This window comes from Anser cygnoides, chromosome 17 (assembly GCF_040182565.1).
Source record: "Anser cygnoides isolate HZ-2024a breed goose chromosome 17, Taihu_goose_T2T_genome, whole genome shotgun sequence".
Lineage (NCBI taxonomy): Eukaryota > Metazoa > Chordata > Aves > Anseriformes > Anatidae > Anser > Anser cygnoides.
In genome coordinates, this window is record NC_089889.1 from 11,170,538 (window position 1) to 11,198,169 (window position 27,632).

Sequence of the window (27,632 nt, forward strand, 5' to 3'; positions counted from 1 at the left end):
GAGGGGGGCAGGAAGCGGGGGGGCAGGGGGGAGCCCGAGCGGCTGGAGGGGCGGGGGGGGGGGTCTCTATGAATAGGGTGGGGGGCTTCTCGAGGAAAAGAAGAGCGGAAAGTTTGCGGCGCCGGCGGTGAGGGTGCGGCGAGGCGGGCGGGGCCCGGGCCGGAGCCGGCGGCGGCGGCGCTCGGCGGGGGAGCAGCAGCCGGGGGGCCCCCGCTGGATTTTTGTAGGGGGGGTGGTATCGCCCCCTCCTTCTCCTCCCCCCAGGGGTGAAAGTGCAAGAGGAAGTGCAGCCGCTGCCATCTTTCCTCCGCTCCAAACACACAGGGACGGACGGGAGCCGGCAGCCCGGAGCCGCAGCCGCCGGAGCCCCGTCCCTCCCGGCTCGCTGCAGCCGCGCCGCGCACGCCCCTTCCCGCGACGGCCGCAGCGCCTCGTGGCGGCCGGGCCCGGGCGGAGCTCGCAGGGCTCGGCGGCGGCCCCGCGCCCCTCCGCAGCCCGAGCCTTTTGTCTCGCCCCCCCTCTCCTTTCTTCCCCCCCCTCCCTTCTCCCTCCGCCCGCCATCCCCTCGCACTGGGCAGGGAGCGCAGCGCGCACCGCCGCCGCCGGCCCGGCCAGGGGCGGGGAGGAGCAGGAGGAGGAGGAGGAGGAGGAGGAGGAGGAGGAGGAGCAGCGCGCCGCCCGGCGGCCCTAGGAGTGCGCGCCCCCTGCGGGCGCCAGCGGGGCGGCGCAAGCCCCATGGAGCGGGTGAGCGAGGCCGCCGCTTGCGGCCCCTCGTCGGGCTGCTACACGTACCAGGTGAGCCGGCACAGCGCCGACATGCTGCACAGCCTCAACCAGCAGCGCAAGAACGGCGGCCGCTTCTGCGACGTGCTCCTCCGCGTGGGCGACGAGAGCTTTCCGGCGCACCGGGCGGTGCTGGCCGCCTGCAGCGAGTACTTCGAGTCGGTGTTCAGCGCGCAGCTGGGCGACGGAGCGGCCGGCGGCGGCGGCGGCGGAGAAGGGGGCACGACGGAGGCGGCGGCGGCCGGCGGTGCCGCGGCGGCGGCCGGCGGTGCCCCCGGGGGCGGGCGGGAGCTGGAGATGCACACCATCAGCTCCAAGGTGTTCGGAGACATCCTGGACTTCGCCTACACGTCGCGCATCGTGGTGCGGCTGGAGAGCTTCCCGGAGCTCATGACGGCTGCCAAGTTCCTGCTGATGCGCTCGGTGATTGACATCTGCCAGGAGGTCATCAAGCAGTCCAATGTGCAGATCCTCGTGCCCCCCGCGCGCCCCGACATTATGCTGTTCCGCCCGGGGGCTGCTGACCTCGGTTTCCCTCTTGATATGACCAATGGTGCCACCTTGGCCCCCAATGGCAATGGCATCGCTGGCATGCCCGAAGATGAGGCCACGCGGGCTGCGCTCACCGCTGCTCAGTCCTCCCTGCCTGTTCTGCAGGGTGTGGACCGCCTGCCCATGGTGGCAGGCCCCCTTTCCCCACCACTGCTGGCCTCACCCTTTCAGAACGTTGCTGCTAGTGCCCCCACTTTGAGTACCAAGAGGGGCAGAGGGCGTCCCCGTAAAGCCAACCTCTTGGACTCCATGATGTTTGGTGCCCCTGGGGGGCTGCGAGAGGCTGGCATCCTGCCTTGTGGCCTCTGCGGGAAAGTGTTTACGGATGCTAACCGTCTTCGTCAGCACGAGGCTCAGCACGGGGTGACGAGCTTACAGCTGGGCTACATAGACATCCCACCCCCGAGACTGGGTGAAAATGGTGTCCCTGGTCAGGATGACCCTGATGCCCCCCGAAAGAGAAGCAGGACGAGGAAACAGGTGGCCTGTGAGATCTGTGGCAAGATTTTTCGGGACGTGTACCACCTGAATCGGCACAAGCTGTCACACTCTGGTGAGAAGCCTTACTCTTGTCCAGTGTGTGGGTTACGGTTCAAGCGGAAAGACAGGATGTCCTATCATGTGCGATCTCACGATGGCTCAGTGGGAAAGCCCTACATCTGCCAGAGCTGTGGAAAAGGCTTTTCCAGGTAAGAGAGTACTTATAAGGGTCATAGACACACACACAGAGACCTAGGAAGTTGCCTTTCCCGTCCCCTGGGAAACAAGAACAATTTGTGCATAGGGTAGTTTGACTGTTCCAGTTTAAAATGCCTTGAGAAATGAGACTTTCATCATTTCCGCTGGGAGGCTGTTCTACAGTCACTTGAGAGGATTTAAAAGTAATTAAGACGTAGAACTGGGAGTCAGTTGGCTTCTGGGTAACATTCCCAGCTTTGTCCCAGACTTGGAGTATGCGTGTCCTTGGGCAAATCAGTTAGTCTCTCCCTCAAACGACTCTTCTGTGAAATGGGTATTGAAATAATTACCTACCTCACATAAGTGGCTAGAGACTACTGATTTGTAAGTGGTTTGAAGGTGCTGTTGAAGTGCAAAATATTAATACATCTCAAGTTTATTATTTTTCTCGTATCCATTTTAAATTTTCTTTTTCTTAACTTCCCTTCATTTCTCTTAGTTCGTAATGTTTTTTATCACCCAAATGTGAAGGAAGAGGTGAGATTTCAAAGGCTGCAGCATCAAGTATCTTTTAATACATGATCTTTGTGTCCTTTGGGTTTACATCCTTCTGAAGGGGATCCTGTTTCTGCCCTGCAACATACGTAAGATCTGTGCATTTAATGTTGCTGATTTTTTGTTGTCGCTGTTTGTGGGAGTTAATTTAATATAAGTAGTTTGGTACACGTAGTCATGTTAGTGGTATCTTACAGTCTAAGTTAATGCATTTGCAACTTTTTTTTTTTGTAAGTTTGCTGCTCGCTTTCAGGCTAGAAGTAGTGGGGGGAGGGGGGATGCCTACACTCCGCGTTCCCTTTGTAGCAGCCGCCGATTTTCTACAGCAGTTGGTTTGCTCCAACAGGAGAGGAGGAATTGAGGCAGGAAAATGAATCAAAAGGCTTCTAGGGCTAGAATTGTCCCAGCTGTATAAATGTAGGAATTGTGCTCCTGCTAGCTCTCTTGTGGGTAGGGGAACTTTTTGTTACTGAAATAAAGAAAATGCAGATTTTTCTTTAAAAAATGAATAAAAAATCAGCAATAATAAGGGGATGCACTGTCTTCGGGACTGCAAATTTAGTGGAGGAAAGTTATAAAACAGGAAATTTCATCTGTTAGCTAAAAGTGAAAGTATGCTTTTTACTATAGTACTACCTGAGATCATCTGCCAATTTTTATTGCTTTTAGTCACGTTTAAAATTTTCTGTTGCTGTATGAAAGATTTCTGTCAACAATGGGAGGTGAAAGATACATGTCAAACTCTTAATTATCCCAGTAATTTAATATGAAAAAGCAGGATTAGTGTTACAAAAATGAACAAAAGTGTCGATACATCTTTGTAAAATCCAAGTAGGAAAGGCAGAGAATCTTTCCTATATAGAAGTATTTAGTTATAGGAGCAGCCAAAGGAAAGCTGGAAGCGCAATGTCCGATTTTGGTATCCTTTCCTTCATTCAGTAGCACAGCACGTGAGGTTACCAGGCTTGAAGCACCTGGAAGGACCCCAGCCAGGCTTTCCGGTTGCACAGCTCCAGCCCCCGTGCTGGAGCATCAGGTTTAACAGCCTGCCTGCAAAGTTCAGTCAATTTTCTGTCTGCCGTGCGTGAATTCCATCCCGCGTCCTCTCATTGGCGCAGCTGGAAAGCTGGGGGAGGAGAGGGTGGAGAACTTGTTTCCAAGCAGTTTGGGCCTCATACAATGAAAAGCTTTCTTCCCCCTAGGAGAAACTCCCACCAGGAAAATCTGCAGCTATTCAGTCTTCTCTTCAAACTAGGCTTTACTGATTGTGAAGAACGGTCTGACTTTTTTTCAGTAATAATTTGCTCTTCCATTGCACCTTCTAGTTGGGACCTCCAGAGCACTTATTTGTATTAATGCAGTCTCCCCACCAAGTTGTGAGTTAGGACAGCATTTTTTTGTCTTGCTGGTGGATAACGTGTCACAGCAACAGAGTTAGAGTCAGTCTTTTTGCACAAAGGTGCTTAAAGTTGGCTTCTTACATCCATGTTTGGGACATAAATCAAAAGGGATCGACTTTCAAATATTCAGCAACTGTAAATCAAATTTCCCTGATTGTCAAGATCTGAATAGGATTTTGGAAGAAGACATGCAGGTTTGAAAATTGTAGCTTGCATTTCTGTTTTCTTTGGTCGTTCAGTCATAATTTCTCCTTGAGAAAATGCTGCCCTTCTAGCAAGTTGGAGAGAGTACTTACCAAGGTAGAGTCCCACTTGTTGGTGATCTGGTTCTTGCAAAGTTAAATGTCGCTATATTTGGAATAGATCCACCACAAGATTGTCTCTTTTTTGGTTAAAATTGTAAGTTTATTTTTAGTATTTGTTTTAAGTGTGCATATGTGTATTTTCTTTTAAGGCCAGACCACTTGAATGGACACATCAAACAGGTGCATACCTCAGAGAGACCTCACAAGTGTCAGGTAGGAGCTGGAGGGGTTTAGACTGACGTATGGGTAATCTTTTTGTTTTAAGGCACTAGATTTATGAATATGCAGAGAATTATGAAGTATCAATAAAAATTTGTGGGACTACGTGTGTGAGGTTGGGACAAATATTTGTAAATAATGGTATTCAACAGCGGTAGCTTTACAGTCCTCCTGTCCCCCAGCCCCTTGTGTCATCTGCTGCTTTGGTCCTCCTGCCTCCCTCCCCATCCCCAGATGTTCTCCCTGCTGCTCTGTCCCAGTCTCCCCCTGGATCTCTTACCCAGTCACAGTGTCCCTGGGCTTAGAGCCGACGACAAAGGCGATGCCCCATTTTTTCCACACCCTCTTCCACATTCACGGTGGTTACCAGCAGGAGGCTCCAATGATGACTTTTTTTTTTAAGAATAATTTCAAATAAAATTGGTGAATTAACATAAATTTCCAAGATGCTCTTTTTATCACATAGCCTTCAGAACATTGCACTGAGCAAAATTGGAAGCTTTTTTTTTTTATCCCAGTGAGAGTATAGATAACATTAGCACAATACCGTTTGTGATGTAATATCATAATGCTGTATGTAGTTTTTTGTTGTTGTTTTTGTTTTTTTACAGTCAATAAACTATTTGTTGGGGTTTGAAAGAACAAATCACTAAAGATATTTTGTAATTAATTTGTATAGAGATTTAAAAGGTGCCTGGAAGTGTTGAGAATCTGCTTCCATTATCACCCACTGTATTCACATATTTGTTGGGCAAACATCTAAAAGCATATGCTGAGCGAACAGTCTCCATGCTTGTTCTCTGAGGAAAGGCTTAGCTATCTATTTTAAGAAGGTTTGAGCAAGATAACTTCATTTTCTTTGAAGACAGTGAAGGTTAGAGGATTTTTTTTCTTTAAAAATGTTGACCACATAAACCAAGTCAATCCTACGTGACTGCTGCCTTCTCATCGGCTTTATTTTTCCATCTCTTGACACATCTTTGCTATGTTTCCTCCAAATTGTGAAAGTTTTGAAATGTTTTTGCAATTTTATTAATCCAGTGAACAGATTTTCATATAGAGAGAGCTATCTAAAGGTTTCTGTTGACTTCAGCAAGATCTGTGGGAGCTCAACACCTTTAAAAATCAGTCCACAGAGCCTTCGTGTTGATTTTACATCTTGCCCTATCAAAAACCTAAGACTCATTTAAACTTCTTAAGATGATTTAGGGCTGTAGATTCATATAAATTGGGAAATTCTGCTCTCAATAAAGACCACACAATTTGGAGATAGCAAGGCGTCTGTGTGGATAAATAACACAGAAGATAACTGAAAAAAATTATCCATAGAGCATTTATTTGTGTGCAGATACAAAAATTAATATTTAGGTCCCCACATAACCGGGAAGTCATCAGTCTTTTGCCAGTTCATATCAAGGTTACTAAATGCATGAAATTTATGAACAACACTGATGTGTATGAATTGTCCTTTGCCAGCTAATACCTGATAATTTTTTTTTTACAGTTTTCTGATTGAATTAAGTGTTAAATATAACCTCTGCAAATGTGAATCAGAGGGTACACTAAGAGCTAGAAAGTCAAGAAATACAGAAGCTAAGATTGTACGGCCAACTCAACTCTGTTTCCTTGCACACATGTATTTTGTGATAGCATTTGCTAAGAGCAGTCTTTCTCATTGTGTGTTTTTTAAAGTACAGTAATGTTACATGCACTGTTCATTTCAGTTAAAAGATAGGCTATAGGGTACAAGCATGAGGGCAGGGTTGAGGTTGTCATTTCAGGCTTGGTTTGTTGCTTATTTTTGACTGCTTAACCTTGCAAAGTTAATTTGTCATTAATCTTAAACAATGGGTAGATTTTTTTTTTAAAGAGCTGTCATGTGTCTTTGCAAAAAATACTTCACGATATCCTGTCAGATTAAGAAAGTCTTCTTGAGTATGCACAAATCTGATACACATGTTACAGCCACGGAAGGGATGGTATCACTGAAAATTTGTTTCAAATCTGAAAGCTGATACATAAATTGATAAAGTTCTCCTTCCGATTATCTCATAACCAATAACACTTCTGTTCCATGACGTGTATCTAGACACAGAATCTGGCTGCTAGGAAGGAAAATAGCTTAATGTTGACGTGTTGCTTTGCCACTTTTCGTTCAGTTTGTCGTCGATTTCTTTCGGCAAACTATCCCCCATGAGAGTAGGCCAAGCAACATTGAGCATCTTTTTTGAATCTGTTGAGTTCCTGTTGAAAATTCTTGTTATTGTCACACTTTGTTTATATTTTATATGTTTATTTATATATATACTGCAAAAGAGATTCTTTAGGTAAACAGAAAAACCTTCCAGAATCCTCTGTTCTAGTGGAATTCTTGAAAGTACTCTGCTGCTGTGATCTAAACAAAATCCAGGCTGTTTACCTGAGTCCTCATGTTTCTTGGCATACCGGTGAATATCTAATGTTTTGTAGGGGTGACAATGTGGCATCAATGTACATTTTCGACTGCCAAAACAAAAGAGGGAGGGTGTCAACCCAACTTCAGAACAATAAAATGAAACCGTGAGAAGCAGGACAGTAGTAAGCTGAATGTTACTGCAGTAGTGTAGCTTGGCATATAATCCTGTGCTCATCTCCTTAATGTAATGGTTGGGCTTCACAGGTCTTTGAAAAACTCTCCCAGCCTCCAGCACCTGCAGCACGTGATGCCAGACACAGACCTGATTCCAGCTTTTTCATTACTGTTAAAATAGATTCAGAATGGTGAATGCCTCCACAGACCCAAGGCATCTGAAAAATCAGATCCAAGACATTGCTTTGGTGTCCAGATAATGGCACTCTGGCTACATTTCCCCTGGATTGTTGCACTGTTGATACATATTATTATTATTTTTAAATCTGACAGTTGAGTTCTGGGTGAAGGAGAAGGGGTAAGTTAGTTTTCTGGCCATGATGGGATAGGTCAGTTTGTTGGCTCATCATGGGAAGGGGTGAGGCTGGATTGTTGGCTTTTGAGGGTGAATGGTATAAAAGCTAGGCTGCAGTTTGGGAGGAAACTGATCTGAAAGTCTGTGAATGGGAAAGAAAAAGGGGAGAAAACAGAAGTTTGCTCCTTCTCTGAGAGAAGAGGCAGGTTGTTCCTCTGGCAATTTAAATAAATAAAATAGAACAAAGTAGGTTAAATTAAAGCATAACCTTTGACAAAGAAAAAGATCTATTTATTTAAATAAACCTAAATTTGGCATCCCGAGTCCAGTGCTTTTCCCATTGATTTCAATGTAGAATGAGTTTCTTCCTGTCCTAATTTCTCTTACTTCCTGCCTATTAGCAGGAAAATGGCAGCCACCATGGAATAAGCTCAGAGACATCCACAGCCATAGAAAAGTTGAAACTTCAAGAGGTATTTCTTCAACCATGTTTTTTAAACTTTATATATATTCTTTTTGATCTATTTATGTACCTGTGCAATGTTTGATAGGAAAGCACTGGATTTTTCTTCTATGATTAACAATTAATGATAAATACTTAGTACTCACTTAGCACTTCACATCTTCTATAAAATAAAACTTTTTACTTTTTTGTTGTTTTTGCTCTATACCTTTTATAAATATTAACTATTCGGATATTAACTTTGGGGTTTTCTTTAAGCATAGTCCTGTCTCCCATTGTTATGATTTAGCTAAACTGATTCTTGCTTTCTCCACTGGACTGATTTTTTTTAAGATTCTTCACAGATATATTTGCTATATAGATTATCCAAAGGTGAACTTTGCAAAACTCAGCAGCAACACAGAAATGATTATATTGCCTTTTCCTAAGCTTTCAACTTGATCAGTTCAATATGGGACAGATACGGTTTTACTTCTGGCATCCCTGTATTTGTGTGGTTTGTCTCTGGTCTGCTTTATAAACTAATGCACTCCCAATGCAGTTGTATGGACGCTTACTGTGGCTCAATATTACTAGGGTAACTGATGATGGATCTTTTGGCTGTCATCCTTGGTTGTCTAGTTATATACCTTCAGTTGATATCCAGCAGATTGATTAGTGTCAGTGCTAGAATCCTGGCTTAACTGAGGGTTTACCTCTAATAACATTTAAGTAAGTGAAAGCTGCACCTGTTTTGCTCAGCGCTGTGTCCTGAGATTTCAAATGAAGAGAAATCTTTCACGTTCAAGAATTTGCCTCTTGATCTTCACTGCTTGTGATTTATGATTCCTTGTCTGGTGAGCTGAGTCAAATCTCTGTGTATCATGGAAAACCAGATAATTTTACTGTTGCCTTTTTAAGTACATTAAGTCCTGATCCTGTGAGGTGCTAAGTCTTGTGCTTGATGCAGGGTAGCCTCAGCTCCATGGGAGTTTACCATACTTAAGCATCTCGAAGGATCAAATCAGTCTAAAGCCTGTTGAAATTGGTAGATACTTTTCAGCTACCTTCAATGTTTTTTGGATTAAGCTCTTGATTAACTAAATTTCATAAAATTACATGGGTTACCCTCTTTTGTATTTGTCGATTCCATTTATCTGAAGTTATTACTTTGTAATTTTAGTTGGGTTGTTACTTTTGCAAGTCTGTCTCTGGTGAAGATTTGTCTATTTACACACTGATACTTGAAAAGACAGATTGTATCCAGTTCCCATATCACTTAATATTCTCATGTTATCTCATAAGGGACTCTGGTTATGCATTTTAAAACTGCATTATTTTATATAAAGGTGTGGTATAAACCAAACACTGTACACTCTGGAATGTCACTGTTGCCCTCTTGGTCTGGTCATTCTAACATATGCTTGCTTTTGTTTTCGCTCTTCCATTTGTGAGCAATGGTTTTGGAGTATAATAACTTGCACAGTGTATTACTGGTAGTTTATTATTTTAATTCATATTAGAGGTACAGCCAGCCTTTCAGAACTGGCAGGCCATTGTAGTGGGCCGTATACACAGCCTGTGTGCCTGTTGACTGCTATGATTTTAAAACTGGGAGGGAGCCTTCCCTCATCTGTCATATGGATTGCCTTTGGGAAGTGGGCAAGTAGTACACCAGATCAAAAGCTGGGAAAAAATAAGAAAACCTTGAAGAAAATAGGGAGGCCTGTAGCTTGTGTAGCCTTTTAGCTGAAAGTAAGAGACAGGTAGCCTTGAGCTAGCAGAAGCAAGGAAGATAAGGGATAAAAGATAAAAAACAAGAAGGAGAAAACCAGCTCCAGACTGACCTATAGTAACCTTCTGCTCACTAAGGGTCATTAACATATTAAAGATCACACCCATCAAAAGCTAATGTATGCTAACGTGGGATTTGGTGTTCCCCTCCACTGTTCCTCTGTAATGCGCAAACTCAGTAGAGATAAGTTAGGTGAGCTGTAATGGCCAATCAAAAGTAGCCAAAGAGAGAGTTTTCACAAGTTTGCTCTGTATAAATGATGGTGATTCGAGTCAGAGGTGTGCTCGCTTTGCGAAAGATCGCCAAGCATCTGACTCTGCAGTTATATAATTAATTCTTTAATTAAAAGACCTTTGTGTGGGTTATTGGAGTTTTGGATTGGATTATTTGTGTGGACCCTCTGTGTGCTTATTGGCATGGCACATTGGGCACAAACCTACGGACAACAGGCCATGTACACAGCCTGCGTGCCTGCCGACTGCTGTGATTATAAAATTGGGAGAGAGCCTTCCCTCAGCTGTCATATGGATTGCCTCTGGGAAGTGGGCAAGTAGTACACCAGATCAAGTTTGTTTCATGGTAGTAAGTGGAATATGATAACTTGATCAGGGGTAAGTTGTCACAGATCTCAGTGTCATTCAGTTATTTTGATACCTGCTCACTTCTGAGGCTTCACTCCCACACTTTATCTGTACTGCTACTGTGGATACCAGAATGGCTTTTATTGTCTTTTGTCCTCTCATCCCAGCCAATTCTCTGATGCTTCCTTATATGCCTTCTTAGCCCAAAGGGTTTGGTCCTCTGTACTGGAGTCAGATTGCTCAGATCAAAGAGTAAAATTTAGGAAGGTGATAGAGAGGACACTTTGAGTGGTTTAAAGTGATTGTAATGGCTCAGTGAAATGGCAGAATTCACTGTAACTGGAATGAACTGGTTTGTGCTATTTCTTTTACTGAATATCCCTCAAAGTGTTAGTATCTTCATCCTCAATGAGGGGCCTTAGAATTCTATCTTGATTTAAGTTTGACCTGTAGTATGTTAGAGCTATTTTCTTGCTTCCTTAATTCTTTTAAGTAGTAACATCACATCTTCTGCAGTATGTTGGTGATCTGAATTGTTTTTGTGGGGAAATGGCTTGTGCATCGTGTCATTTGCATACACAGGGTCTAAGGTATTTACTCTAAACAATACATAACAGATTTGACAAATATCAGTGCTTTGAGCAGAGCTGATGAGTCACATGGTTCTCGTTGTACCTGCAGACTTGTAATGCTTCCTTTGCCACTCGTGACCGACTGCGCTCACACCTAGCATGTCATGAAGACAAAGTTCCATGCCAGGTGTGCGGGAAGTACTTGCGGGCAGCATATATGGCAGATCATTTGAAGAAACATAGTGAAGGACCAAGCAATTTCTGCACTATCTGTAATCGAGGTAATGAGGAAACTACTTTTTTTTTTTTTTTATTTCAGTGGAATGGGAAAGTGCTGGAGGAAAGCTGTAAGGCTTCGTGACTCTCTGCAACAGGAGGAGGTTATACCATATAAGTGTATATATTCTTTGTTTTCCTTATTGAATGCTTAACCTTGAAACTGATGGAGCTATAGGACTGGCCATTATACATGGCTGATAGTTCCTGAAAATACTCGGTTTAAATTTAAAGGAAATTATACAATTTTGAGAATTTTATTTGCTAAATAGCCAGATGCCTATAAAATAACCATGATGTGTTGCTTTGCCACTGTTCATCATGCACATATTTTCCTATACCCGGTTGGAACTGAGTGCCTGCATTCAGTCTGGAAGAAGAATCTCTGAAATAAACATGAAGTTGAAAATCACATACTGTACATAAAAGTTCTACATTATATTATCGGTCTTGCTTAACCTCCTGGTGCAGTAGTAGAATGAAGCTGCTTCTCTTTCTTCACCTGAGAAATTGGTTTGTATTAATGTACATTTCCAGAACACATCTGGTAAAGAGCACTAGAAGTGTGCTTTACTTCTATTTGTGTAAATACAGCTTTGAAGCTTTTCCATCTGTTTGTGGTACCGTCCAACTGGAAAGAGAGTTGTAGATACAGGTTATGTGGGATGTAAGGCAAGCTGGGCAAATTTCAGAAAGGAAAAAAAAGTCATTTTGACTTACCCATGTCTGTTTTGTTTTATTTTGAATGATTAATAATCAACTTCAAAGTATATTGCTGGCTCACACCCGTGCACGTACCTAGTAAGTGTGGGATCAGGTTGCTGCTGTGTTTTGTGATCTCGTTTTTTCTGATGAGTTGCTTTTTGTTAATGTGTGTTCACTTTTATAATTTAAGAGAGGTGGTGTCTTTTGAGAGAATAAAGCTGTTCTGTACTTAATGATGTGAGGATTTCAGGAGCTTTTAGATGACTAGGACGTGATGAGTAATGAGAGACATTAAATTGTGAGAGAGGTGTTTCCAGTATTTGAACCATATGTTAGGTCCTGAAAATGATACTATCAGTTTGAGTGCAAATGTCATCTGGGTTGAAAATCTTCAGATTCTGAAGCTCCGGGCAGATGGTTTGAAATGAAGCTTGGCCTCCTCTTCAGCTAAAGGCCTATCTTCTGAAACACCCCTTAGGCTTATCCCAGTCCTTTCTGTGGTAACAACATGGAGGACAGTAGCGAAGATCCAGGTGCTATCCTGCTCTCTTTCATCTGAACCTGGTGCTAAAGAAAAACTCACATGGGGTGTGCGAAATTGTCACCTTTCCGGGGCTCATAAGCTTGAGTTTCAACTTAACTACCACTGGATGTCGCTGCAGCTCTTTCGAAATTTAGTCAGCATGACAAAGACAAATCTGGCGTTCAAACAATGAAATGATTGAAAAAATTTTTCATATCTTACAAGTTTAAATATACAGTGGAAATTTAAATAAAATAGGCACTTTGGTGTGGAAGGCTAGGGAACCTGTTGTATAGCAAACTGTAACCAGCTACTTTATTCTTACAGTTCGTGTATTTCTTACATGTTGCTGTGAATTTCAGTATAAATCAGCACTTACAAGCCATAACTGAACTGTTGAGTAGTTGTTAAATATTTACCTTCTTTTAAAATTCATAGGAAAGGGAAGTTACAGACTGGCATTGTCAAAATAATGGTATTATGAACTCGTTACGTGCCGTGAATTTTGATTACAGATTTATGATCTGTGATACTGGGATTTTTAATCCAAAATGTTCTAGAATCAAGTGAGTGTTCATTGTTTGGAAGAGAGATCTTTTAGATTGCAGAGGCTGGAGACATGAAACACAGTGGAAAATGTATGAGTTAAAAACCTCTGTTTCATAGGCATTGGTGCAGCCAGAAGCTATGTGCTATCCTCCCAGCTGTGATCGTGCCATGGCTACAGTGCTCGTGCAATGGGATTTTTGATTTATTCTTTCTCTTGCTGATGTGCTGGTGTATTGAACATGAAACCAAAAATGTGCATTGTTTGTTTCACAGAAATCAAATGAGTTAGGAGATGAGTGTATATTCCAGTCACAAGTAGCATGAAATTTTTTGCAGTAAAATAAGTTCTTGTCTTTTTCATGGTGGGTACAGAGTTGATTAAAAGCGGAAGCATTCTCCAGATGTTCTGGCTAAATCCAAATCAGAATTTTTGAAAAATGAGTATTCTGCAGCTATTTCTGTAGTCTGTCTCCTTGTGGATGTTAACTGAGACATCAAGGGAGAGATCCCATCTATCAAAAGCAGATCATTTCCTTTGTATGCATGTTTTTAATGTTGTTTTCTCTGGAATGAAGAAATAATCTGCTCTGCAGAGCTGTGAGATAAATATGGGTAAGACAATGAATACATTACGTTGAAAAATACTGCTGCTTTATCCTCTGCATTAGCCCGATTTTGTTTTTAAAGAGATTTTAAAAAGCAAAGGATTATTGACTGTGAATTTCCCCCCGCTCCCCCCCGTCTACCTAGGACAGCTATTCATAATTAAGGCCTACCGAAAAAAAAAGCCAGTGCTGAGTGCTTTAGGAAAAAAAAAAAAGGATAAAATCAAAAAAATCTCACTTCAAACAGTTTCCTATGAAGCAGTTGGCATTCGTACTGCTTGATGGAAGTTGATGACTCAAGTGTTCATCTGCCAAGTGTGTGAAGGGAGGCTAACACACTTTGCAGGCAGCTTTCATTATACAAAACAATGTATTCTACAAATAGAATTGCAGAGTTCAGAAAAAATATTGTATAGCAGAGATTACAACTCTAGATTTTCCTGTGTCAGTTGTACAGAAAAACACTGAATAACTTTACGCAGTCCTTTTTTTGATCGTTGGTGGTACGATTTTAATGTGTTGCTAAAACGCGTTAGAAAGAGGCTTATCTCAGCATGCATTTGGGTTTCAGACACATGTAGGAAGTAAGGGAAGTAAGTACCTTGCAATTGGAAGCATTGTTGTTCCATCTTTTCTCTACTGGAAAAATTCTTTCCATATCTACAGTGGATTTTGGTAGTTGGAAAAATATATTCTCCTGCAGCCCAGTGACATTCAGTACAGCATTTTGTGTGTGAGGGTAGGTCTTGTCTTATTTCAGAGGGGAATAGCCTTATGTTAATTCCCTGGATGACTTGGCCTCAATAGTTCTCCCTTGTATTTTGAGCGTAGTATGTTCTTGGTTTCTTCACTTGTGCTTTTCTTGCTGTATCTATCTACTTCTCTGTACTTCTATCTTCAGTTCAGGGATCCACAGCAACCATCTCTTGTTCATTCTCAGCAGCCTACCCTTTGTCCCCACGAGCAAGTTGCTGCGGAGTTTGGTCTTGCTCTGCAGGTGCTGTATATATAATTATTAATAACCCCTGGATAGTCTTTGGTCCTGGCTTCTGAGCTAAGTCTGTGCAGAGGATTATTCTGTTGGGGAGCCACAAGGAATTCTAGCGTAAAGCCACATTCATTATTAAATTCGGCACCTGAAACTAACAGCTGCTGTCAGAAAATCCACCCAAGAAGTGTGCCAGCATTGGTTTTGTGTCCTTCCTAATATATTATTTTATCTCACTGAATGTAAATGCAATTATATCACCATAAAAGTAGGATTACAGTATAGATGAACAGATTACAGCATATCTCTTCATTTTTAAAGTGAAGCATTGACCTGAAAGTTCTGTTTCAAGGGCTTGTGCTGCAAATGCTGTATTGGTTTAACAAGTCTCAGGTTTTCTCTATCCAGAACAGGAACTGTATCTGTGACTGTGAAACATGTGTTGTGCTCTCTGTTCTTAAAGCAAAATGTTTCCAGCATGAAAGTGTGATAATATTCTGTCAAAATTTAATTTTAAAAAACGGTTGTTGAAAGTCTTTAAAACTGTCTTCCATGTGCCTTATATATAGTCCAAATATTTCTAGTATTAACTGCAAAGCTTATTAAAATCTTATTTAAAAAATGTTCCAAAATATTTGTGAGATAATATATTACATTAAATGAAAAGTCCTTATTTGTGAGAGTTAATAAATAAATATGCACATGTACAAATGTAAAAAAAAACAAAACAAAAAAAACAGGAACTGTTTAGAAATCTGAGTTTGAAATATATGTTTTTAATTTCCATAGTTTGGGCTTACAGATCAGAGCTAATAGAAGTACTGAAATTTGATTTTGAAATACTTTTTTGCTAACTGCAGACAAAATACGAGTTTCAATATTTTTTTTAAAACTCGGGATGAGCTGAATGGGGGAAAGATTTTTTCAAAAATTATTATTTAATGGCAAACTTGTAATAGGGAATATGAACAAGAGAAAGATATAAAGAACAGGGAAGGCAGATGTGTGTCTTTGCTGGTGGCAGGATCTCATCTCCTTTTATCTTGTTTAGGTTTCTCCTCTGCCTCCTACTTAAAGGTCCATGTTAAAACCCACCACGGTGTTCCCCTTCCCCAGGTCTCCAGGCACCAGGAATCCATCCCGAATGGGGGAGCAGCGTTCCACTGCGTCAGGACCTATGGCATCAAAGGCAAGAGACTCCCTCCTCTGCACCTTGCTGCTCTGTGCAGAACTTTGTGTTGTGGGTTGTTGGGCTGGGCATGAGAAAGGGAAGGGAGGAAGGACAAGGAAAATACTGGAAATAAGCTGAGGGAGAAGCAGCGAAATCAGTGTGTGTAATGTTTGCCCTTGGATGGCTGATTTAACAAGCCTGGGGGAATGACATAGGCAGATGAGAGGACTTGAATTTTTGGCAGCTTCTTAAATTTTATAGATGGGAAAAGCCGTGCTCGTTCATCTTGACCTAGGAACAGGCAGTATTATGGGTTAAAGAAAGTCTGTATCAGTGAAAAGCTCATTTTTTTTTCCTGTTGGAAGTCCTTATAGAGTTACTACAGAAGCCCTTTGCTTCTGGGTGGTGTGCTGATTTAACAAGAGATTTACTCCAGCTCAGTGCTGTGTTGATTTCATGCATATCCTGTTTGGTTCATAATGCCGAGTCCAGAGCAAATCTGTCTTTTGGGTTGTGCCAAGTGGTTCTTTGGTCTTTTAGAGTTAATAGTAGATACAGCTTATTTGTATTCAGAGGCTTGTTTAGGCAGTATGTCTGGGTTTCCCACGCTCATTCATATACACTGAGCAAAAAGTGTGGACAAACTTTCTTGGCGTAGTGCCAGAGGAGAATGGGGAATGCTCCAAAAATACCAATGGCTTCGCCAAGATATGTATCCAAACGGCTTAAAATAGTGTCTCAAACTCCTGTTTCACACTACAGTGTTTAAACATGAAATAATTTTAGATTATGAAGATCACTTCTAACAGTGTTGCACTTAGCATTTAAAAAAGAGTTCCCCAGGATTAAATGGAATTGCACCTCTGAAACTGCAGTAGCTCTCTACTGCTGTGCTGAGTGAATGAGTAAAATATGTCCAGGTTTTTTCACATCTTCCTGTAGCTTATTGTACTTTATTAGGTTTCTAGGCTCTCCCTCAAAGTATCAACTGTATTTCAGAAGTGTGGGGAGTGACTTCTACAGTTAAAACTCATAATCGGGTCCATGTATTTGTAGTGCCTGAGGTATAAACTTTGTGAGACACCTTCTGGGATTCAAAAACCAGAGACACGTTATGGATGCATTAACTATCACTACAAATCCATGTTAAAAACCTGGATCTTGCTCTGATAGCAGCTCTGTAATTTGTAAAGAGGACGTGCTCAAGGGCTTCAGAATATGTGGGGTTGCAGTGCTAAGTGTGTATCATTCTAACATGACAGGCATTATTGAATCAGGTGGTAAACAGTATCATCTGTCTGAATGCATGTGTTTTGGGAGATAAGGTTCTGAAAACTTCTCTCTATTCTTTTTCCCATAGAAGGACAGAAATGTTCACATTCGGACCCGATTGAGAGTTCTGATTCATACGGAGACCTCTCTGACACCAGTGACCTCAAGACTCCCGAGAAACAGAGCACCAATGGGTCCTTCTCGTGTGACATGGCAGTCAGCAAAAACAAAATGGAGACGGAGGGAGAGAAGAAGTACCCGTGCCCTGAATGTGGCAGCTTTTTCAGATCAAAGTCTTATCTGAACAAACACATACAGAAAGTTCACGTCAGGGCCCTTGGTGGCCCACTGGGGGACCTTGGTCCTGCTCTAGGATCCCCCTTTTCACCCCAACAGAACATGTCTCTTCTGGAGTCATTTGGGTTTCAGATCGTCCAGTCAGCATTTGCGTCATCCCTAGTGGATCCAGAGGTCGACCAGCAACCAATGGGGCCAGAGGGAAAATGAGATCAGTTTGACCTTAAAGCAAAGCAGCAGTCTGGCTATAATGATAAGATGCTGTGAATGAAAGAGGAAATAATGAAATTTGGTTCTATAGCTGAGAATTTTTTATTCATTTTAGCTTCCCTCTTTGTCTCATGCTCTACCCCACCTTTTAAACCTTCTCTGGGGAGAGGGTAAAAATGCTTCTTAGCTGATAAATTACAGAAGACGGTGACCTTGGATAGGAGACATGATTTAAAACACCAAATGGAGCTTTAGAGGCTGCAGCGGGTGTTTTGTCATGATTTTCTAGAATAAAAAAGAAGTTGCCAGCACTGATCTGAGAATTAGAGACAGTCCTAGTGACCAAGGCACATGGGGAGCTACAGCTACATGGAGCTATATTCTGTTCCCTCTCTATTCCCCGTCTTCCCTAACCCACCCCAGAAAAACACAGTAAATTTTAAAAACAGACCCCTTACTGACTGAATATAACATTAAGAAAAATGCCCCATGGTTACAATGCAGTTGTCCTTTTAAAAACAAAAAAATGTGAAGAAGGTGAGAGAATTTGAACCCCTTCTGCCATTTGTGAGGCTGTGAGTGCTTCAGCAGAACTGAACTGCTGAGAAAAATCACCATTCAGAACAGGTTTTGTTATTTTTAACCATTGAACTTGCTGTCAGGTTTTTAATTCTCTATTATTATTATTTTAGGACCTGTTGTAGTGAATTGCTACTGAAAAGCCAGTCTAAGGCGATACACAGAGCACTCTTAAAGCAGCAGTCACATTAGGGTTAGTATTAATTTTTTTTAGATGTACCATAATTAATAACTTGGCTAGCTGATTGTTTTAAGTCTATGAAAGAAATAGTTTTATGGGGAAAAAAAAAAAAGGAAAAAATACAATTGCAGTCTGGTTGACTGGTGCTCATTTTTCTTGTGGGGACCTAGGGTATAAATACGATCAGCTATCGGGTTAACACTATGTACCACTGACTTGTTTAGTGTGAATAAACCCAGGGGTTCACAGAGTGATTTTGGTTTAATTGGATTGGACTCTATTAAAGAAGTTAGTATGTTACTTTGCATCCCCTCGTTTTGTCTGGTTTTTGAGCAATTTAGCCACCTGTCCAAAAGGTGTGCAAATGAGAACCAGTAAATACGATATTAATCCCTCTCTCCATTGTACTGTACTCTCAGTGACCTGGGCTTTTTGGCTACAGTCATGCTCTCCTGATCTGCCTTTAGTCAGGTTTGCAAAAGCCAGTCTTACTCATTTCTTTTCTGAGAAGGGTTTGTACTATAATAGATGGGAATTGTGAACAGCAGATCTCTGAAAAAACAATTGATAACAAAAGGCAAAGAAGCAGCGCTTCTAGGCTGTTCGAGGTTCCATTTAATCTGGAAAAAAAAACACTTGTGCAGAAATAGTGTCCTTTCTTGGCCTTCCCTCTCCTCCCATGTAGCTTTTCAAGGTCTTTATGTACCAAATCCAGGTATAAATGTTGTTTGATTAGCTCTACACAGGGTTAGGAGTTAGGAATACTCTGAGTTATAATTATGGTTCTGCTATTGATATTCAAAGTCGTGTAGGGCAGCTCATTTAATTTATTCCTTGATTTCCTATCTGCGAAGAGTTTTCTCTACATCACCAAATAGTTGTGAGGGTTAATTAAAAAAGGTTAAAGAAGTGATTTGGTAAACCAAACTGCTATGTAGGTACTGAGTATTTGCAGAAAGGCCACCCTGAAGAGCCCAAGTCCCACGCCATTCTCGTATTCTGTGAAACGATAGCATTCAGTCCCCATCATTAATGCAGTGACAGGACAGACCACTGCAGACCAGGACCTACATCCTCTATAAGAGGTATGTCTGCATTAAATGTGAATGTAGCCACAAACTGCTGCTATGGCACTTTGTGTTGTACAGGCGCTCCTAATCCAAACCCTGCAGCTAATCTATAACTGAAGATGTTGTGGGATACATTCCGCTGTTAATTTTGTGTTGAAAATGTAGAATGTTTTGTAAGTATATAGGTTTTGGAATGTCATTCTAAGCTCTACTAAATTAGAACCACCAGCTTCTCTCATGTAAGAAGCTACATTTTAATGCCTACTCTTGAGTATTTTAAGCGGAGGATGAATAATCAATGGTTTTCTCTTCACAGTACTAGCACTTTCTAAATTGAGAGCATGTAGCAATGGACTTGACATTTTGCTATTAGTTTAGGTTGGGAGACTGAAAGACATATTCTTCTCCATTCATCTTCCCCCATCATCTTCCCCCAGAATCCTGGGAATAGGCATGAATCTTATTTAAAAGTGAAAGAAAAAAACACAAAATAAACAACAACAACAAGAAGAAAAAACACTCACCCACCCCACCCCCAAACCAAAGTTTCTATTGCTGTTGCTATACTGATAAGCTTATTTGGCAAGCAGAAATAGGACATTTCAGTAAGGTAACAAAACAGTTTAAAATAACTTACAAATCTAGACCACAGCAAGGCAACCCTGTAAGCTGCCAAGCAAGTCAAGATAGAGCAGGCTTCCCACTCAGCATAACAATTCATTGGGATTAGCAAATGCAACTGCAGGCACACTGATTTACAGGTAGCTGGTATTTAAGCAGCGAGCAGCAAGCCATCAGCAAGGTTTCTGTTGAATTGAGGCTGTATTCTGAAAGATGCAAGAAGTTGGTGTCCCCATTGTTCCTATATGCACTTGAAGAACATGCAGTAGTCATAAAATTCGAGACCAGAATAAAGGTCATTTTCATCCTAGTTTTAGCTCCCCTTACTTCAGCGTTACTAGTGGGTTGAATTTTGGCCATGTGTATTGGAATGCAATTTTGAACAGTACAGATTTTGACCTGATGAAACAAATGAAAAGCCTTGAACAAAAAAGGAAGCCTTCTAAAACACTAAGTGTGCATTTTGCTTGTCAGAGAAAATGCTTACTAAGTTGTCATGAATAAATTGAATGGAAGCTACATAATTCTCAGTCTAGTGAACAGGAAAACAATTAGGCAGTAAGTTAACAATCCTGAAATTACAGTTCTAGGTCATCCTAGTGTAAATGGGAGAGATTTGCACCGACACAGAGATTGGTGCAGACTAGCGAGTTGGGCAGATCTTCAGCAGAGGTGGGTATTCAGAGCTCTTTGCTGCTTTGGAGGGATATTACTCAGTTCTGGATAGGAATTTAATCTATATGCAATTTTTTTTACCTTCTATACTTTGGCAAGCGTCTGCTGCTCACAGATCAGAGGACAGATCCAAACAGAAAACAGCCTCACCAGTTCAAAGTTCAAAGGGAAATACTTAACATGCCCCAAGCTGCAACCTCACTTAACTTGTTTCTATTATGTTTTTAATTGGCATGTCAGTGTATAGATGATAACTTTTTTTTTTTTCTTCTTTGCTAGGACTGCAATCCACTGTTTGAGTCAGTGCACTTCCCTGCAAAGAAAGGAACTTCAGTTCATGCAAATTTTGATAATCAGAGTAGGAGTATTTCTTTGTATTACAGGAGTGCTTAAACCCCTCAACTGTGGCTCAGGCCCTTGTGTATTAGGTATGATTAAAATATCTTCAAACGTTTATATTTTAAGCATTAATGATAGACAAGAAAGGAATAGATGCCAGAATTTTATAGGTGAATGAATGAAACACAGGTGAAGGACTGAAAAATGATTGTATGCATGCTTAAATGTGTCAAACATAGGAGCTTAGACTTATCGTTAGGCTTTTCCTTTTGCCTAAAGTAATTTATGTCCCCAAGAAATGCAAGGTAAAGCATTTTAATATGAGTTTATTCCATACTGAGTTACATTAAGTGACATTACCTTGCATTTGCCACCTGCTAGATGTGTGCAGACTTACAAGTGTGGCTTGTTTGATGCATGGTAATGTGATAGTGTGTGAGCTTTCAGTCTTAAGTGGTTTGCCCATGATGTTGTGGGAAATTGATAGCAGAACCAGAAATTGAACACAGAATTTCCTTCTCTCAATCCAGTGCCTTAACTATAATAGGGCAAAGTATTATGTGGTTGGGGGGGAGGGGGGAGGCTGTTTTGTTTGTTTTTTAAAGCCTAGAACCATAAGATTGTGTGGAGTTGGTCTTCATTGCAATCTTTTCAATAATTGCAAATGCCCAGTCACAATTTTAGACCTATTTGAGTGCCAGTGACTTAGGGAATATTTGTGATTTCCCGTGTATTCCCTGAAATTGTTGTTCCTCCCTCAACTGCTATCAGCAGTAAGGAATGACTTGAATAGAAGAGCTGTGTAACTGAATGTCTATCTAACTCAACTAATTGAATTGATAGTATGAAAGCTAACCTAGATTTTGTAGGCTCTGTTGTAACTTTAGTGTCTTGTTTTTTCACTAAATCTTTGTTCCTAGAAATCAGTATCTGAATTTATGTCTTGAGTCTGGAGTGGGGTACCACTTTCAGCTTTAATTTTTTTTAAGGTGCTTGCTTGAGGAAGTAGATGCCAAAGTAAATTTGAAAGGAACTCCAGACTTCAGTGTTGGAAGAATGAATGGAGAGCAAGAGCTCTCTCTGGGTTTCATGAGAGATGAATGGACAAAGTAAAAAAAAAAAAAAAAAAAAAAAATGGAAAAAGAAAAAGAAAAAAAAAACAGCTACTGAAATTTAAAATAGTGAAACAGGAAAGGCTTTTCTGTATCACCAACAAAAATAATCCAATATTTTTGATTGTTCAGTATGGCAGAAACTCTGAGAGCAAGTGCCAAACAAAACCATGGAATGTGTTGTCTTTTTCAGCATTATGAATATCTTAACACAAATTAAGCCAGCTTTGTACTGTTCACCTTTTGCCTGGGCACAGTACCTGAGTTTTAATTGAATAGAACATTAGCTCACATTGAATCACTGAGTTTATGCTGTCAATTCCAACCCAAGGAACAAAACAAATAAGCAAAGAGGGGAAAAAATAAGAAAATTTGAAAAAGGAAAGTAGATTGTGGAAGAGTCCCGTGTCTCCTGAGAGAGTCCCGCTTTTTGTCCCGAACATGCTTTTCAAAACAAGATCCCTTGGCTGTTGTGAATGAGCCTTTGGGAACAGATTTGGCCTTCAGCCCAACCTGCTGCTCCATGTGCCTTTAAGAAGGCAGTGTGTTTTGGAGCTCTCAGCCTGGGACCCTGGCTGGGATGAAGCCTGAGGCCACCCTTTACTGTTGCAGAATCAGCAGCAGCATTGGCATAATGTCTTTGTGCCTGCTCCCTTGACACCTTCACCCTCCACGCATTCCTTTGCCCAGAGTGTTTACTTACTCAAATACATACAGCTCTGCAAATATCTGTAACCTGTAAAACAAACCAGAGAACTATTTGGCTAAAGAGAAAAAATAAATTAAAAATAGTTATGTGACATAGCTGCAAAGTGGTGCAGAACAGGAGCAAGAACCCTGGCTGCAAGGGGTTGTGGAGATGGCTGGAACAGTTAAAGCATGCTAGTGGAAAACCACAGTTGTTTGCTCTGTGGTGGTGGGTAATGACTGCCTGCTTGTAAAGAATTAACACCTTGTGTCATCTCTAGCCTCTTCCTGTGTTTGGTTCTCATGTATAAAATTAGATGATAATCCACGAGTAGGAATGATTCAAGATTTGATTGATGTGCCAAATTGTGCTGCACAATTGTGCTGCTGAACTCTGCTACAAACATTTGGCCCTGCTGACTCCAGGCATGATGAAAAGTTAAACATTTGGTTACATTCTTCCTGAAAGGCAAAATATTTAAATTAATTTAAAGACTGCCTGGCATTATTGATCTGCTCTCAGGGTTTATGTGAATGAAGCTGTTCCTGGGTGGCTTCTCTGCTTGTACTGCGGTTTTGGAGACCTGGAAGTGTTCTGAGCTGAGAAGTGCTGAAGGAAGGAGGCAACTGGTGTCTCTCTGATCCAGTGACTCCCTCCGAACTCCTGGGTTCCATGTGGACCACGGGGTCACTTCATACAGCCACCGGCAGCTATAAATGCTCTTGAGCTTCCTGCAGTCACATAGTGAGCTTGGGTAAGTGCTTTTGTAATAAATTGGTCTCATTCTTGCTGATAGCTTTTTGGCTCCTGTGTCTACAAACTGGTGCCTTCTCCAGGCAGTTTTTACGTGCCCTTTGCAAAGTTGTCAGACGGACTGCTGGCTCTTAAAAAATCAGAACTCTTGGACTCAGAATTTCTCTTCAGTACTTTTGTAACCTGAAAGTTTGCTGCAATTAGTGCTAATACACATTGTAAGAGAAAATAAAAGGCTGTTCTCAGATGTCCTGTAGAATTAACAACTGAAATATGAGTGTGGGATGAGCCAGGAAGACTGGCATTTTTTCCTGGCTGCACGCTATATGGAAGAGACAGTGCCTTGGAAGGGAAGGAGCAGAAAAGTTTGACGTTGACTCTGATGAATCCCAATCCTGCTTCTACTGAAGTTGTTGGGAATACTCCCATTGTCTTCAGTGTGAGCAAGAAGGGATCTTAGGTGAGGATGGATGACTCTTTCCCTACTTGAATGAAGTCTCTTGCCTATTTACGGGCCTGCTTCTATTGAAACCGAGCCTGTTTTAGCCTTTTTGGGTTCTTAGGGACCTGTTTGTATAAAGCAACTTACCTACCTATCTTTTTTTTTTCTATTGTGTGTATTTTTTGTATGTTCTGTTGGAAGGTGAAGCCTCTGTAGAAGGGGGTGCAAAAACTGATTTTTAAATAGTAATAAACCAAAAGAGAATTAAACTCTGCAGGCTGCATGCATTCTTTTCCTGGAGACGGAGAACAGAGACCACGAGTGCCCAGAGACAGCCTGTATTTCTCATACCTCCAAATCTTCCTCTTTTCAGAGGTAGTTTCTGCCTTTGCTCATCTCCACAGCACTGTATGAGAACCCATGGGCAGGCTGCAACATTGTGTATCAGGATGGTCTTCTTTTGATCAGCAAATCCTTCCTCTGGGGCTGTGCGATGAGATTTCTTACATCCTTTTAGTGTAAGTGATGGAGTAGCAAGTATCTATGTGAAATTTGGTATTGTCCTTATTGAATATGTGGAAGACAGTGAAAATAAAAATGAGATAGAATGTGTAAATATATTTTTGCAATGCTTCTGGCCTGCCTACCTCAGGTGTTGGGTCATCAGTCAAATGTACAGCATTCCAACTCAACACCATTGTATTTTAAAGAATTAAGTGAAATATGAGGTGAAACTACTAATCCTTTGTTCCTTCCAGCTCTTTTTGCCTCCTTATGGTTTTAACAGTTTGAGCCCTAACTTTCTAAGAGAATGGCAAACTCAAGACCAAAACAACAACAAAGGTTTGCCCTATTCTATAATTATATTTAAGGAACAGGGTCTTTGCTTTTGCAAATAGACTTTTTATAAGTCCATGTGCATTTATAAAAGTCATGAAAGAGGCTATCCCTGCATGCCTATGGTATGTGTGCAACCCACAATGAAAATAAAGAGGTTTGCCTTTCTACACAGGAAAGAAAGGGCAACTTCCCAAAATAAACACAACTCCTCCCACAGCCTTCAGGCAAACACCTGTGGAGAGAGAGGTCTTTCACAGTATCTGTGTGCCAATGGTTTTATCTGCTTTCAGGTCAGCTAAGGAAGTAAAATCCGGAGGTGAGAGCTCTGCATTTTAAATGTCTGTGAATCCTGCGCTTTTATGAGGAAACACTAGTAGCTCTGCTGAAAGGTTTGGTCTTTGCTCCCATGTTGAATTACAAAGACAGCTTGGAAGTGAGTCCTAAAACCCTAGGAAGATAAGAAAATCTCTCTCTATGTATGTATTTTTTTCTCCAATGTGTACAAGCTAATAATCTCATTGACTTTATGTTGGCATGGGATATGGGAGTTACTTGCTTATAATGAGTGTTTTTGCTTTTTAGAGGTGGTGCACTTTCCAAAGAAACTGGAAGTCTTGCATATTTAAGTGCAACTCTATAACCTCATTCTTTCCACAGTGGAAGCTAACTCTTTAACAATATTCCATGATTACTGAAGTTTAAGCAGCATTGTTTTGGGCTATCACTTCTGTTTGCTTGTGAAATCAGTTCCCATGGTGAGTAAAGGATTGGTAGAAGGACACTTAAATAGTTCTGTCTAATTCACTGGAAGTTTAATTGTCTGTTACCCAAACAGAAATCTTTATTCCCTCTGATTCAAATCTCCAAATACATCGGTGCTGCCTTTTTCATGCATCTCATCTGTAGATTTACATCAGCATTTTCTAAGTAAGGATGTTGGTTTAGCTGACTACTTAGCTTTGCTAGTTACTGCTGTGCACCACACTGAATGAAGAAATGGGAAAGCTACAAAGATACTTCTATACCTAAAAAAAAAACAAACAAACAAAAAAAAAACAAAACACATTCTCATATTTTTCTTCTTGCATTAATATTTATTTGGCTCTTCATCTAAGTCAGCACTATACACATAGACAACTTGGAAACATCTTAGACCTTCTATGCATATCCCTCTTCATGACTCCTTACCCTTGAATACCATTTGATAAGGTATATATTACATATTTGAAGCTTTCAAAGCACTTTGCAGACATGTAATCCTTTCTCCCTTCTGTGATTTAACTAGTATTAATATGACAAACTGAGGCAGAAGCTTGCCTAAGGTCAAACAACAAATCAGTAGAAGAAATTAGAGCAAGGCCCTTTTTCTTCGCTCATAAACCTATGTGTTCTCTGATTCCCTTCCTCCACCCTTAAACATACATGTTCTGTTTTTTGTCAACAGCAACCTGTGTTTGTACAGGGAAAAAAAAAAATAGTGCAAATGGAGCCGGAAACCTCTTCAGCTCTACTTTATTCCTAGCAGTTTTGCTACAGTTTTATGGTATCTTGCTAGGACGCACACCCACTGGAAAGCAGGTAAAAACAGCATCTGTGATCTATATGCTGATTTCAGAATGCTCCAGAAAGGGGAAAGAGTTACGGGCCGTGATCCAATCTGAGTCCTTTACAACAGTTGCAATGGACCACTGTGAACACAGATGTCTGTGGGCAGTTGGGCCTGTCAAAACCACTCAGGGAACTGTGGTAAGGCAGTATGTAGTTTGTTACAAAATGGACAAAGGGGTGTTGCTGCTAGAGAGAACTCGGTGTGTGAAATTTCCGAAGTCAGGGATTGCTGAGAGTATTTAGTGCTAATCTCAGTGCTAGGAAAGTGTAGCTGCACTGCTTCTCCCCCAGTAAACAATAGGACCCAGATTGCCCTCCTGAGGCCCCTGTCCTTTTATTACAGCCCACACAGAAAGCTCATCTGAGAAGGCACTTTGAGTAAGTAGAGCAAACTCTGAACCAGTCTGAACCAGTTCAAATATCACATATGGTTGTTTTGCTTCTGCAGACTTCCTTGTTAGTCCTTGGAGGCTGTGGCTGGCATTTACTTAGCAATAGCTCATGCTGTCAAATTGAAGGGGGAGGGGAAGCCTCTCCTTGAACATGTCAGCAGGGGGATGCAACAGTGCAATCAGATATTTCTCTCTATCGCTCCACACTGACTCCTTTGTAGTGACTGTCTCTGTCTTGAGTCGTAGTTATACTTAGCTCACAATTTCATAGATTCAACCTCTGATCTGCTTGTTCCAACCCTGATGTTTTTCTTCTATGCAGATTATTTCTAGGGTAGGAATAAAACGTGTTTATTTCTGATTTCTACATCATTGCTTATGGAAGGCTTTTCACAATTGAGAACCACAGTTGTTATGATCCAGACAGAGGCAACAAAGGAGTAAAACCCCTTTTGTTGGAGTTGTAAGTACTTAATCGTGTTTGGTAGCATTTGATACTTAGTGTTTCAAGCTTTAAACACAAATTGCTCAAATACTCTGTTCATGATGGATGAGGCCTCAGTTTACTATCTTTGGCATCACAGTTTATGAAGTAAGCAGAAAAATTGGAGAAATGGTAAACCAGAATGAAGAGAGCTTTCGAAAAACTAGTTTTGAGGGAAACATTTGAAGAATTACTTTGATTTGCCTATAAAGAAATGAGAAGTGATAGGAACATGGTCAGTTTTCTCCATATCAAGCAATCCATGTTAATTTGTCTAGGAAAGAATACTTAGATTATGAAGGTGATTTTGCTTACTCCCCCCAGTATCTTTTTTAGTAAGATTAAGTAATAAAGCATGTTAGTTCTTTCGGTAGGAAATTAGATGAACTTTTGGCTGGGAAGATCTGAACGTACTTGGCTGTGGCCAGAGAAAAAGGGTGGGTTTG

General features: G+C 41.3%; 1 protein-coding gene across 9 annotated transcripts; it reads left to right on the top strand.

Annotated features, from left to right (window-relative positions):
• The first annotated feature begins 73 nt into the window (after positions 1 to 73).
• PATZ1 (POZ/BTB and AT hook containing zinc finger 1) lies at positions 74 to 27,168 on the top strand. 9 transcript variants are annotated; one of them, XM_048063664.2, is made up of 8 exons: positions 78 to 2,024; positions 4,423 to 4,486; positions 7,818 to 7,889; positions 10,916 to 11,087; positions 15,504 to 15,641; positions 16,984 to 23,421; positions 24,993 to 26,280; positions 27,025 to 27,168. In XM_048063664.2, the coding sequence occupies exons 1-6, from the start codon at positions 736 to 738 to the stop codon at positions 17,400 to 17,402; spliced, it is 2,154 nt and encodes a 717-aa protein (XP_047919621.2). In that variant the 5' UTR covers positions 78 to 735; the 3' UTR covers positions 17,403 to 23,421; positions 24,993 to 26,280; positions 27,025 to 27,168. The 9 variants fall into 9 exon arrangements, with proteins under 9 accessions (XP_047919629.2, XP_047919627.2, XP_066835207.1 ...); XM_066979105.1 differs by having other exon boundaries at positions 24,993 to 25,457; positions 26,147 to 27,168; XM_066979104.1 differs by having other exon boundaries at positions 24,993 to 27,168.
• Positions 27,169 to 27,632: the final 464 nt, after the last annotated feature.